The 14,930-nt window shown below is 47.5% G+C and overlaps 2 protein-coding genes across 2 annotated transcripts; both read left to right on the forward strand.

The window, feature by feature from the left end:
- Nucleotides 1-6,077, forward strand: LOC149358835 (monocarboxylate transporter 12-like). The gene is made up of 5 exons (XM_089567583.1): nt 1-223; nt 1,361-1,504; nt 3,302-3,614; nt 3,765-4,261; nt 5,938-6,077. The coding sequence occupies exons 1-5, from the start codon at nt 1-3 to the stop codon at nt 6,075-6,077; spliced, it is 1,317 nt and encodes a 438-aa protein (XP_089423709.1).
- A 3,434-nt stretch (nt 6,078-9,511) lies between these two features.
- LOC149358836 (monocarboxylate transporter 12-like) lies at nt 9,512-14,521 on the forward strand. The gene is made up of 5 exons (XM_089567584.1): nt 9,512-9,734; nt 10,493-10,636; nt 12,554-13,016; nt 13,071-13,513; nt 14,379-14,521. Exons 1-5 carry the CDS (start codon nt 9,512-9,514, stop codon nt 14,519-14,521), a joined length of 1,416 nt encoding a protein of 471 aa, XP_089423710.1.
- Nucleotides 14,522-14,930: the final 409 nt, after the last annotated feature.

The raw sequence follows: 14,930 nt of genomic DNA on the forward strand, positions 1-14,930 counted from the left end.
ATGCCGCGCAGCGTATCGTCCTTGAAGCAAGATCCGCTGTTCGGCGTCGACTCTCGATGGAGCTGGGTCACAGCGGGCTTCCTCGGCTTGGTCCTGTGCGGAGTTATGATGGGCCAGCAGGCGGCCGGCGTCATCTTCTATGGCATCATCGAAGCCTTCGGCGTCACCAGGAAGCAGGCCTCGTGGCCCCTCGTCGTCAGCGGGAGCCTCATCAGCATAGGAGGTGAGTGCAGTCCTTCTCCAAGCAAATGATGCATTACCGTTTAGTTCTTTACTTGTGACACAAATTCATCAAAACTCTCTAAAGTCTATCTTCTGAAGCGCATCGCAAAGGAAAAGGGAAAAGTAGGGACGAGCGCTTGTATCGGTGTTCCCTCCGTTCATCCTTGTTTATGATACACTGCACAGGTCGTTCAGGTACTCTAACCCCCTTAGAGTACCTAAACGCCTAAACTATCCGGAGTACTAACTATGCCAGCATTGCTTAGACCCATCTACCTGGGTGTAATGCTGGACATGTGCAGAAAGGTGCAGGCATTAAGCAAGTACAGGCATGAGCAAAAGTGGAGACCACGGAAGCAGCGGCAGGAAAGTTTGTCAGTGCTATATGGCGGCCCGTGCCTTTTGTCGAGATTACCACCCCTTGACATTGAAGGTAGCGACACTCTCGTCCGCTCCCGCCATTGAGGAAGGAAAGCTAGGAGAGGCCCTCGCTACCCGAGCTGCACGGCAAAAACTGTGCCGGAAGTGACGCGCTTTTGCAAGGACTACAGAGTGTCTTTGGGCAACGCTGGGCGCAGTGGCGTCGTCTGCTACATTGTCTACTGCGCATGCGCACGCGCGCCGAGACAGCGGCCAAGTACGGAGGGGGAGGTGAGGAGCAGGGGGAGCGGCTTCAAAAAATTTGACGCAACCCCCTCTTCTGAGTTCTGTCCTGCCTCCTTGACTCCTGCGCTTTTCTCCTCGATTAGCCTCGCCGACCTCTCCACCTTTTCCTCATTAAAATTCATTTCTCTCTCTCTTTGTTCTTCGATAAAGATGTAGAGCTAGCCAAAAAAGCCGCTGGATTGGTGGCTCGAAAGCGCCATCACCAACGTAACCAGGCTGCCGCTCATTGTTCGCGACTATATTATCAGTTATCGTCATGCGCGCGGTGTCGACGGCGCGCGGGCGCTCTCTAGAAGTGCATGCGCTCGTCTAAAAGCCGTAGCCACGCAAATCTCTCACGGAACAACCCTCCCAGCGAACGCCAGGATTCGCTGTCTGTGCAGCGCGATACATGTTCCCGTGTCCACGCTCATAAATCTGATGACTGTACACTGAAAGTTCTCGTATTTGCTTTTTCTTTGCTTCCTTCCAGCACCCGGCATGGGGTACCTGTGCCAGCGTTTCTCATGTCGGGCCGTGCTCCTCGTCTGTACTCCTCTCGCGGCCGCCTCTGTCTGCATCTGCTTCCTCGCCGATGGCGTCCTCTTCCTCACAATGGCTTTTGGTCTCATTCACGGTGAGCATACGCTACGCCTTATGCCCTTTCCAGTATATTCAGTCTATGAGGCTAGTGCCATCTTTTCCCTGTTATTTCATTTTTTTTATGCGTAGCATATTGCAATCACTCAGTTCAGCCCTTGGGCGCGGCCGGGCAGCCACCAAACCACGTGAAAAAAAAAGAAAAAAAGACGGCTGAGCATGGTGGCGGTTGCCACCGCCCCGTTTCAAAGGGGGCGCTCCTATCCATCCATCCATCCATCCATCCATCCATCCATACATACGTCACGGAGGAAAAGCTACTGAGAAAATCGAGTGCCGCCAAGCAATACCTCGCGCAAAAAGACCGCGCAATATGCAACGCATTCTTGGCTTAACCAAGCTAAGCCTGGGCATCTTTTTTTTCTGGCGAACAGCGATTCGGCAGCCCTACATCCGGTACTGAAACCCAGCGAATTATGTTTCCCGATAGCTATCAGATATTACGTCACAGGTCGCTTGCCAATAGCAGAGGAGCAAAAGAATGAAGAAGAAAAAGATTCGTTGCGAAATATGGCACCGGAAACTGCTTTCTGCAAATTGATTCTTGATTTTTTTTAGTCTGAAAAGTTGACAAAAGAGCGTGAAAATGAAAATGGCTTGTGCAGACAGAACTGTTAGGTGGACATCAATGAATTAAACATAGACGAATTTCTCAAGTCGCGTTTCCTGTGGTCCCTTTCTTGAAGAATTCTCGTAATTCGATCAATAAAACTAATTTATCGCTTCTTCACATTTTTCTCGAAGTATGAAGGAAGAATGCGAGTATAGAGAGAGGCAAAAACTTATAATGCATATAATGGTAGGGTGGGCTCTCATTACAGGGGCCCATTGGCGAAGAATGCGAGTAGATAGGTTTATGTGAGTTCAGAGACGAGAGAGAAACAAGTAAAAGGCAGAGAGGCTAAAGTATGTATGCTCGACGACCCATTTTTGTGTCCAATACTGCTTGTTTTATGAAATCTGACAAAATTAGACAAAAGTTTTTGATTTAACCACACTTTACCAAACTTCCTATCGGAACCTTTTTTGCTTCGTTGGAAAAAAAGCTTTTCCTTTCCATGTGAATCGTAACTCTCTGATCATTCCGCTTCATAAAGCACCATTTTTTTAATGCGTTGTTGACTGCCTCATTGATAGTCGTTATGGTAACCAATCTCTGTAAAAATGAAAAACGACATTTACATAAAGAGTGCATTTTTTGAGCAAATGTAGCACTGGCGTTCCAAGTTGTCACTGGCGTAAGTTGTCGACGTTACGGTGTTCCTCATGACACAAGCTGTTTCGTCACTTAACATAAACAAGAATGCAACTGTTAAGCACTCCCAGTACAATCAATATTTCAGAAAGCAGCCTATTTGGGGGTATACACCAAACTTAAAGCAGAATATTTTATTCTAAATAAAACACTGCGAAAAATTCTAAGAAGATATTATAAGATATTATAGGTGACCCGTTCTCCCTCCTTTTACAAACTGCATTTCCTCCTTTAACTGGCAATGCTCAAACGAATTTTTGTCGCTTAAAGTGATAACCAAGAATTCAATCAAGTACTCATTTAAAAAGATTGTTAAGAGCATAATCAACTGGATCGGTATTGATGTTCAGGGCGGGATGAAGCATGCGGCCATTTGGTGCTGAAAAGACTGTAGTGCCCACACACCACCCCGCCACTTTTTAAACACGTAGGTCTTTTGATAAAGGGTGCATAAAGCTCAGAGAACTGTACGGCGCCTTCATTCTTGTATTTTGCTTGTGTTTGCATCCGTGCTTTCAGGTTTGGCGGTTTCCGGGGCGTACGTCGCAGTCAACGTCCTGGTTTCGCAGCACTTCGAGAAACGGCGCACAACCGCCTACGGCGTTATATTCACCCTAGCCGGCCTGAACCTAGTGTACATTCCACCCCTTGCCGAGCTGCTGCGAGAAACCTACGGCATACGTGGAGCTCTTCTTTTGCTGGGTGCCATCATACTTAACTCGTGTCCCGCTGTCATCATCCTGCGCAGCCCCGTCTGGATGGAGCGACCAAACAGCTCCTCTGACGTAAAGGACGCCCAGCTCGAGAAGAATTCGGCAGCGACGGTAGGACTGTCTCTTCTAGGCTCAGGCACTATGCAAGAAGAAATCGTGTCTGAAGGAGGAACAAGAACAAATCTGCAAAGCCCGTGGAAAACGAGAGTTGGCAAAGCTCAAAGTCACCGGAATATATTGACGTCTTGTATGCCTGCACAATCCCCAAGGTCTGCAGATAGGGACAGTCAAAGCTTGGTTCACACGTTGAAACCGTTTGCTACCGTACAGTTCGCTATGAGCGCTTTGTCGTTCTCGGTGGTGGTGTTCGGACTCACAACGTTCCTCCTCTTGCACGTGGACTTGGCCACAGACCGAGGCGTACCCCCTGCGCGAGCGGTGTTCCTTCTGAACGCATTTGCAGCCGGAGATCTTGTTCTAAGGCCTCTGAGCGGTGTCATCATCGACTCGGGAATGCTCAGCCTCGATATGGTCATGCTTCTAGGGTACATCCTCCAAGGCTGCGCGTTTGAGCTCTTCGTCTGGCTGGACAGTTTTCCTTTGATGCTGGCTTGTTCGACGCTCGTGGGCGTCAGCAACGGCAGTCGCATCTCGCTGAAAGCGCCGGCACTCGCTAGAGACTTTGGAGTCGACTCACTGCCGATCATGATGGGGGGACTTGTATTCTGCACTGGCCTCGTATATTTCATACGACCATTTTTGTTCGGTACGTATGTGTCTATACTTGTACCTCGCTCAAACTTTTCTATGTAATTTACAACCAGTGATGACGACAGATTTATATGGCATGACAAGCAGCATATGCCATGGCAAACGGGCAAATCAACAGATCGTATGAGAAAAATATAGAGTGCCATATAGGAGAGTATAGGGAAGCATACGCAGCCACATAACCTGGCATATTCGATTGCCCTTCTGCAGGCTGCGATTGTGGCCCTGAAATAAGTTTTTAACGCGATCCTTGGTGATGAAAAGCGACACTGCAACGGTACGGCGATATAAGAGAGCGCAAGGAAGTTCAGCCATTAGCGACTTGCGAATGAATTTCCAAGAACCTAGGTATAACGTAACCATATATTTCAGCGCATCGACTATAGTTAAATCCCTTGACAGCATTCTTGACGGGTTGGCATTGCAAGTGCCAATGATGTTTTTATTTTCTTTTGCAGAACATTTTAATCCGATAGCATTCAGGTTGTCGTCGCACAAAACATTTCCGGCTTCTCTGTCACGAAATTCCGTGAAGAAACCTTGTGACGTCATCATAATCTGCCCCGTGGCAGGTGGCAGCATTCCCACCAGATTGTGACCAAACTACCCACCATTCCCAAAGTCGATACAATTGCCACCTGCCCACCATGACGCTGCTCATGAGCCTTACGGGAGTTAGGGAAGATCAAACCGAGGTCTCACAAACCCCACCGGCGGCACTGTCTGAAGCAGCCACGGACAGTGGCGCATCGCTTAACTGCCACATCACTGCGTGTTTTATAGCGCAAGGTCTCCCCGCTATCTGTGAATGCGATCGAGAGGCTCGTGACGTCATGAACGCCACGTGACAACCACTGGACCAATCATGGGCTCTGCCTAATTTGAAAATCTGAGGATCCAAAAATTTGGAAGTTGGCCCTCCCCAGAAAATAGATTAAGGTGTATTCGCGGGTGGATTAATGTCACTTAGTGGGTCGGATTAGAATAATATGTGATAATCCAATTGAAGGTGCTCGGACATTCTAGAAGGCGGTGAGTCATTCTTATCATATAATGCCAATGGCGCCGGTTCCGACCAGAGTTCTGGCGGGAAAATCGCAAGAACATTAGACACTCATTGCAGACACCATATACCAGTTACTATAAATGTTATCGCATTTTCTTCTCTAAGAATGTGGTTAGGACCCGATGTTTCTTTTTCCTTTTCACATTAGCGTCTCGCAACCTGTAGGCCATCTGTTCGCAAGACTCAAAGGCTACCTTTACAGAAGACCGTTTTGCCATTTTGCAGCAATGTGATCATTTGAAGCGAACTCTCAACAACTGTTCTGCACCCAGTCGCAACACTCTAGCTGTTTTTTTTGTTTTTTTTTTTGCTCCGGATTTTCAGCTGTTTCCACTTGCGAGCCAAACCTAAAGCTTTGACATTGTCTGATTTGCTTGCAGTGAGAAAGTACTAAGTAATGCTTAACTCAGCGCATTCAAGACTTTCGCGCGAACAGGGCTATAAATTTGCATTTTTACTGCCAAGACATTTTCATAACACTGTCATGCGAATATTGACCGAACTCTTGTAACCTCCCACCCTGATTTTATCTGGAGAAGGCAAAAAATTTGCTTTGTTTGCAACGAGTGATGCTGACGCTCGGATGTGTTTTTTTTTTTTTGCAGGGTATTACAGGGATTTGCATGGATCTTACGACGGGATTCTTCACGTGGTAGCTGGCTTAAACGCAGCGCTCGTAATCTTGTGGACGCTAAAGATTTTAGCGAGAAGACTACAGCGGTCGTCCTGTACAGCCCGGCTGTAGGCTGTAAACGAGGCAATGCACTCGTGGACCGTCAGCGCCACCTCAGAGATGCTATAGTATCTGCTGATGACTGTGCGCCATTAATTTCTTTTGTATAAATCGGTCAGATTTGGATTAAAGAAGCAGATTCTTAACCCACATGAACTTTTGGCGCCGAGGGACAACTAAGTTGTCATACGTTGTATGTGCCTGGTTTCATAGCAAATATGTCCGGGGGCTATAGTGTGTAAAGCATAATGGAAGTGAACATAGGCACAACTCCTCGGTGCTTGTAAGAACAGACAGGGACGCTTCTAGATCTGGCAACCTTCACACAGAGGTAATATATGATGGACATATTACAGGAGATGTGTGGTGAGCAGAATTACGGATAATAAACGCTTGTCAAGTTTCCAAATCAATGGAGAGAATGCTTAGCAAACTTGGTGTAGTTGCAGCAACCCATTGGTACAAATTAAACATTTTAACGGCATTATCTTGAATATGGTTGTTTTCGCTACATAGCCATACATATATGAGCTGGAGGAATAGCAGCAGTTCCGCTTTTGTACGTTGCAATAAAACTTCATTAATTCGATACAGAACTTCTAGGCCTCGTACACATATAACGTACGTCGCATTAATTCCATTAAACTTCGCATTAATGAAGCGCACCGAGGAGGACGCCATCTACAGTTTTCAACAAAAACTGATTCTTTGGCTCCTTGCTGCTGTGTTCACGTTTCTCCAGCTTCAAAATACTTATTTATCGCCAAGGAAGTTGGATTTGAAAATCTTCCTTCTAGTCTATTCAAACTCGTAATGTCCTTACCGAAAAGGATGAGTTTCTATCGTTTTGAAGTGAATCCGATCCCAGAAATCCATGTCGACGTACACATTTTACTTGCGAAGTCGGTCGGTGATGGTGACACTTGTATTTCACTTTTTGGTCTCACCTAGTTTACTAAAGCTCCGTTTCCACAGTGAATACTCTCTTTGCGATTAGAACGCGGTACCCTACCGATAGTACCGGGAAACTTCTGAAATTTTCTGAGCATTTTGGGTTCGTGGACGTAATAAATTTTCAAGATCTGCCTCTCTTCACTACAATAGATTTTTTACCCCTGAAATAGTTAAGCAATACCAAAAACATCGAACCGAAACCGGCCTGCGTATTTGAATACGGGGCTTCGTTTGACGCAACACTGCCGCCACAAAACTATTACAGCTGTTGTGGTCGCGTCTAATGCTGAAACTAGCACATGAAAGCGATGACATCGATCATGGAATGCCTTAAGTGACCGGAACCATCAGCAGCAGCCCAGCCACCGCAGCGGGGCGTCTGCAGGGCGGGTGACTATACTCCATCTCATAAGTTCCTTGCAGCGATATGGAAGGTAGAGACCTTCTCAGCCAATCAGGAGAGCGCGTGAAACGTGTTCCTCCGCTACTCTTCGTCTGCTTGCGACGGACACAGATATGGTTAGAAAAGAGCCTAAATCACCCTGTCTACTTACCATAAACTTACGTACGCTTACGTACTGCAAGAGCAAGTACATTGCGGGATGTGACGCTTGGTCACATTCGCACCTTTAGTTCCACGTATGCAGACGGAGATGCCACGATAATCTCAACCTAGTGGCGCCATCTGGTTGTTAGAACGAGAAGCATTTTCACGCGATAGCGCTTAAAGCTTCGTTCATCAGAAAATCTGGTTGGTTTGGTTTATTGGGGTTTAACGTCCCGAAGCAACTCAGGCTATGAGGGACGCCGTAGTGAAGGGCTCCGGAAATTTCGACCCTCTGGGGTTCTTTAACGTGCACTGACATCGCACAGTACACGGGCCTCTAGAATTTCGCCTTCATCGAAATTCGGCCGCCGCGGCCGGGATCGAACCCGCGTCTTTCGGGTCAGCAGCCGAGCGTCGTAACCACTGAGCCACCGCGGAGGGGGCATCAGAAAATCTGGTGTCTGCGTTGTCGGCGTTGGCTGGCATGGCACAGCCCACAGCCCACAGACGTTATTGCATTTCGCCTCCATCGAAATAAGTCCGCCGGAAACTGGATCGAACCCGCCAACTAGGGACCAGTGGACGATCAAAGGTACTGAGCCATTACGGCCGGCCTCGAAACAGCTACGAAGGCATTTTTCAGACTTCGGAACGGAAGGCATATTTGTTAATTTTAGTACGAAAGCCCCAGTCCGCAGGTTCAGAGCCTAGCACAATCGTCGTCTTCTTGTCCGGCCGGGAGCTCGAGCCTGGCGCCTATCCTGTCCTGGCGCGAGTGCTCCGTCCCGAACTGTATGTGAATGCTGTAAACATTCTCTGTCATTTTGTTGCCATGAACCTTGTGAAAGCAAAATTAAAGGAGACAGTGTAGTATTGCAAAGCAGACCATGACAGACCATACGCAGAGCATGAGCAGACCATACGTGCACCGTGTATCACGTGGTCTGAAGAATGTAGCAAGCAAGCACGGCGTTGAGGTGCTTTTATCAGCCTTGCAAAAACTGTCACGCGTGCCCTAAAGCTAAGCACCTGCACTACATGAGCGCAACAATGGAGGCGGCGTTGATCGCAAGGTGAAGTTTCTGAAGTGTGCTGATGTTGAGCATCGCGCAGCGCCGTCGTATGGTCTCATTTAAGTGGACAGACTGGCAGGTGTTTGAAGATTCGGCTGCGTGAACTCCAAAGAAATGTAGAACACAACTGGCTCGCACATTTGGCGACCCATTGCGAACACAATTGGCTCGCACATTTGGCGACCCATTGCTACACGTGTAATTGAACAGCTGTTTTTGATCACACACATGTTACACACACACAAAGACCAAACCACAAAAGATATCATGGAAACGTATCATATCGCGGTCAATGGCACTGAATATATCAGCCAGCCAACGCTTGCTCTGGTAGAACAATAAATTTTGTTTTTAGATAGTAGATGAGTGTCTTTGCCTGTGCTTTGGAAAGTTCGCACGTCTAGTTGTCTGTTTTCGTGCTGTTTTCGTCTCTGCTGCCAGCTCCATACATAATATCTGCCCCTTCGAATAAAATCTTTAGTTTGAGAGTCAGCGCTTGTCCTACTCGCCCGCCGTTTCATTTGCGCTGTTTTTCGTCGGAAATTAATGCTAAGTGTTCCACGTGCGGCACATTCGAGGCCACGCGAGAGGGCTTGTTGTTTCTGCGCACTTATACCAATCTGCACAGGAGCTCCTGCAGCTGCCAACAGTACGAAGGGCACACCTTCGTCGTGGTGTAGGCAGGTGAAATGCGCCCACTGGCGTTACAGTGGATTCACTGATCACTGAAGCGCTAAATTTCGCGACAACAGAGATCAACAAAGCAGTGCTATGTCCAGTCTGTTTCGTTCGCATATGTTTAAATGTAATTTTGTACTTTTTTTCTGCAGAAAACTAAACGTGCTCCGTACCCTGTCGTACTGGACGCAGGCATGCTGCGCAGTGAGACTTCATTGAAGCAGGATCCGCTGTTCGGCGTCGATTCTCGCTGGAGCTGGATCACAGCGGGCTTCCTCGGCTGGGTTCTGTGCGGAGTTCTCATCGGCCAACAAGCGGCAGGCGTTATCTTCTACGGAATCATCGAAGCCTTCGGGGTCACCAGAAAACAGACGTCATGGCCGTTTGTAGTCAGCGGGAGCCTTATCAGCATAGGAGGTGCGTGCAAGGCTTCTCTTAAGTAAATGATGACTTTGGCTTTTATCTCGCTTTTCCTTCCACAAACTAATCAGCCTCTTTAATGTCTATCTTCTAAAGAGCTCCACAAACAAGCAAGCAAATCAAGGGAAAGTGCTTGTATACCACACGATACTCTGAGCCTTGTCGACGGCCCATTGTCGAAGACGGTATAGAGTAGTAGTACCTAAGAACTCAAGATCTCCACTTGTTCGTACTTCAAAGAAGCGCCTCTTTCTTCTGCGCTCACAGATATTGTGGCCATACGAGACGTTTCATCAACATTGGTAAATCGCCTCAGTGCTGCACCGCCGATTCGGCTTCTCCTGTATATAGACAAGCAATTGGGGCGCTGTACGTACTACGGCTGACCGATTCCCTGGACTTTGTTGGTGACGTGCGCCACATGGTGGGATCATTTTCGTGCCATGTCCGCATTCTGTGGGCTCGACGCACAACACTCAACCTCACTGAAGCTGATAATGCCGCTCATCTGCTCCACAGAAGTTAAAAATTGTGCCTGTCTTTACTGTACGCATCTATAACAGCATAGCACGCATTTGTTTACTATAGTTGCTATGCGTTACAATGCAGCTGTTCTCTGGGCTACGTAAGCAAAATAGCAAACCAAAACAACACAGCGCGTAGTAAACCCGGCTCTAGCCAGAAATTTAAGTGTTATGCAGCGAAGCTTAGCATCGCCCTTTTTATGTTTATTTCTTCGTTTCGCTACATTGCAGCCCCCGGGATGGGGTACCTGTGCCAGCGTTTCTCATGCCGGGCTGTGCTCCTCGTCTGTCCTGCAGTCGCGGCCGCTTCTGTCTGCGTCTGCTTCCTCGCCGATGGCGTCCTCTTCCTCACAATCGCTTTTGGTCTCATTCACGGTAAGAGCATAAGTTACGCCTTATTCCCGCCATTATGCACCTCCTGCTAAGCCTGAGCAAAGGTACGTCGTCTTTTCCCCGTTTCTTTTTTTTTTTTTAATGCGATGGTATTAGAGTTGTCCTCACAGCAGAACCTTACCGCTGTCCGAGACGAAATTCACTGATTGGTCGAGAGAGGTAGCGTGACCTTATGACGTCATCACAGTCGGCCTACCGTCGCAGATGGCAACCGGCCCATCGGACTGTTAGCAACCTGCCCGCCGTAGCAGGTGGGGATCAAATTGATGATTGGTCGAGACAGGTCACGTGATCTTGTGACGACATCGTAACGTGCTCGCGGTGACAGGTGGCAACCAGCCCACCGAAGTGAAAGGTCACGTGACGCGGTGCCCTCGTGTGCTGATTCAGATGTGTGATATAAGCGGACCGGCTGAGTGTTGACAGTGTCTGAAAAGCAACCCTTAAACGCACAAAAAAACGACATAAATGCTAAAGTAGCAACGATGGGGATATCTAACGCTACTGCATTCCACTCTAAAGGTGCGTTGAGGCTCCCACAAGTTTTTTTGTTTGTTTGTTTTACCTCCCAGCAATTGGCCGCCGCCACCTCGGGTACCAAAACGAGCGAATGTTTCTTGATAGCTAACAGACATGAGGTCGCAGCTGGCCTGCAGTTAGCGGATTAGCAAATGAATGCAGGCAGAAAAAAATCGTAGCGGAATATGGCCCGGGCAATCGCTTTTTCGAAAAAGATTTTTCGGTTTTTCTCTCTTTTGAAAGTCGAAAACGAAAGTACGGAAAGAAAACTGGCTTGTGCTGGCAGACTGAGCTTAGGTGGACCACAAATCAACCAAATGATGCTCTTGACCAGACAGCATTTCTTGTAATTCCTTCCTTGACGAATTTCGTCGTTCGATAATGAAACTAATTTGCTGTTTTTTTTTTCGCTCTCGAAGGATGGCAGGAAGAATGCAGGCAGCGAGGCTGACGTGAGGTCAGACAACTGAAAAAAAAAAGAAAGGAAATAAAGAAAAGCTGAATTACGTCTGCTCGACTACCCATTTTTGTGTCCAATAGCAGTTGTGTTGTAGAGCCTCACGCGGTTGGAAAAAAATATAGATTTAGGCTAATTTCGCAGAACTTGACTTCCAATTCTTTTTGCATGGCTGATGAAAAGATTTCAACACAGTTTCAGTTACGCATTTGTAGTCCGGACGTCCCATTTCTTTTCCACTTGAATCGTAAGTCTTGTGATTTCTCGATTTCGTAAAACACTATTTTATAGCCGTAATGGTAACGCGGTCTGTGCAAGCAACAAAATATGCACATAACAGGTGCATTTCTGACGCAAACGCAGGTACGGACGCCCCATGTTATGATTTGGTGCCTCGACGTTACGGTGTTCCTCCTGAAACAGGCTGTTTCGTCACTGAACATATGTCCGAATACTGCTTTACAAGCACTTCCAATACAGTCATGGTTTCAGCACACAGTGTTTTGCAATGGGATCTACCGAACTCACAGCAGAGCACTTTATTCAAAGTAAAATTCTGCGAACAACTAAAAAATAATGGGACGTGCGCCCGCGAGCATAACACCCATTTTTCCTCCGTTTACGAACTGGATTTCCACCGTTATTTAGTAAGACAATTATTAATAACTGATAATTAAGAATTCACTGGAGCACTAATTTACAAAGTCTGTTGAGAGAATAATCAGCTAGACCTCTACTGAAGTTCAGAGCGGGAGGAGGCATGGAGACATTCGGTGCTGAAAAGATCACTCTAGTGCCAACGCACCGCCCCGCCACCTTTCAGACCGCGTAAGCCTTTCACTTTTTCTTGGGAGTGCACAAAGCTCAAAGAACCGTACGGTGTCTATTATTCAACGTCCTTGTGTTTGCATCCGTGCTTCCAGGTTTGGCAGTATCCGGCGTATACGTCGCAGTCAACGTCCTGGTATCGCAGCACTTCGAGAAACGGCGCACAACTGCCTGCGGCGTTATATTCACCCTGAACGGCCTGAACCTATTGTGCATTCCACCACTCGCCGAGCTGCTTCGAGAAACGTGCGGCATACGTGGAACTCTACTTCTGTTGGGTGGCATCATGCTTAACTCCTGTCCCGCTGTCATCATCCTGCGCAGCCCCATCTGGATGGAGCGACCAAACAGCTCCTCTTCCGTCAAGGACGCCCAGCTCGAGAAGAATTCAGCAGCGACGGTAGGACTATCTCTTCTGGGACCACATACCGTGCAAGAGGAAAGCGTGTCTGAAGGAGAAACAAGAACATATCTGCAAAGCCCGTGGAAAACGAGAGTGGCCAAAGCTCAAGGTCGCCGGAATATCCTGACGTCTTGTATGCCTGCACAATCCCCAAGGTCTGCAGATAGGGACAGCGAAAGCTTCGTTCACACGTTGAAACCGTTCGCTAGCGTATCGTTCGCTGTGAACGCTTTGTCGTTCTCGGTGGTGGTATTCGGACTCACAACTTTCCTCCTCTTGCACGTGGACTTGGCTACAGACCGAGGCGTACCACCTGCGCGAGCGGTGTTCCTTCTGAACGCATTTGCAGCCGGAGATCTTGTTCTAAGGCCTCTCAGTGATGTCGCCATCGACTCGGGAATGCTCAGCCTCGATATGGTGATGCTTCTAGGGTACATCATCCAATGCTGCGCATTTGAGCTCTTCGTCTGTCTGGACAGTTTTCCTTTGATGCTGGCTTGTTCGACGCTCCTCGGTGTCAGCAACGGCAGTCGCCACTCGCTGCAAGCGCCGGCGCTAGCCAGGGACTTCGGAGTCGACTCGCTGCCGCTCATGATGGGTGGACTTGTATTCTGCACTGGCCTTGCACATTTTACACGGCCATTTTTGTTTGGTATGTGTACACTTATACTCGTAGCTCACTCTTGTTTTGCTATGTAATTTATATCGATAACGATGCCAGATTATTCTATTTCTTCAAACGAAAAAAAAAAGAAGCGGAAATGGCAATAGAACGTACGACAAAAAATTAACGGAGAGGGAAGAACAGAGAAGTGTACGTCAGTCATATAAGCTGCGGTTTTCGACGCACATCACGACGCTACGATAGTCGCACTGAAATCAAAGCAGTTCTTTTTGGTACAGGACTATGGGCACCGGCACTATGCAATCATTAAAGTAAGCACTAGAAAGTCCATGCATTTTTCTACCTGCGAATAAATTTCCAAGTGCCCAAATATGATGTGAGACGCTTAAGAGTATCGACTAGTTAAAAGCCCACACTCCATTCTTCAAGGGTTGGCACTGATAGCGGTAAATATATTTAATATATTTCTTTTCTCTCGCATTACATTTAACGTTTATGTTTGCCTTTTATGTTGCAAGAGCCAGGTGCTTGCTTTGCGTGAGGCTGATTGGTTGGCACTAGTGTGGCCACTGCAATCAAACATCCAGTGAGTGTTCTGCTGCCAATCAAGACATTCAATGCGTTTGTATGTTTCTCTTATGCGTTTTTTTTTTCAGCTTTTACTATTTCCAAGCCATGAAGGATTTGACGTTGTCTGCTTCGCTTCATGTTCATGTTTGAAAGAATACGAAGTAAACCGTCATTCAGCGCTTTCAGGAGTTTCGTGCGAACAGTATCACAATTTTTCATTTTCACAGTCGAGCTGTTTTCATTTTCATAAGATTGTCATGCGAACACTGTTGCCGCGAGGGTCATTGACGGTCAGACGTTACTGTTTTTCTTTTTTTTTCAGGTTATTACCGGGACTTGCATGGATCTTATGACGGGATTCTTCACGTGGTAGCTGGCTTAAATGCAGCGCTCGTAGTCTTGTGGGCAGTGAAGATTTTAGCGAGCAGACGACAGCGGTCATTATCCTTCACCGCCAGGCTGTAAAAGATCCAATTCATTCGTGGATCGTCTGTGTCACCTCGGAGGTGCTGGTGCGTGCTGATGACTTCTAGTGATGGAACAGCTTCTTTTATAGCGAAGCTGTTTGTGGCTCACTTGTGATGTGAGCAGACTCGTTGGCGTAAGGCATCACGTGATGGTGTCATGGTTACTATCATGCGACTACCGTCAAGTTTTCGTTGACGACACCGTCAGTTAACAGGCAGTCGAGAGCGCTCCTCGAAGGTGCTGTACAGTATTCACCTCAAACAGCAAAAGCACTGTAATGCAGGACGTCTTTCAAGGCGCTGCGGCACGAACGACTAGCAGTACAGTCCCGGTACAAACCAGAGGCAGCGATCAGTCCAGCACACGCACGAGCATCGGCACGGTTGTTGTTGTTGTTGTTGTTGTA

The sequence above is a fragment of the Amblyomma mixtum genome, chromosome 2 (assembly GCF_055824585.1).
Source record: "Amblyomma mixtum isolate Tamu chromosome 2, ASM5582458v1, whole genome shotgun sequence".
In the NCBI taxonomy this organism is placed as follows: domain Eukaryota; kingdom Metazoa; phylum Arthropoda; class Arachnida; order Ixodida; family Ixodidae; genus Amblyomma; species Amblyomma mixtum.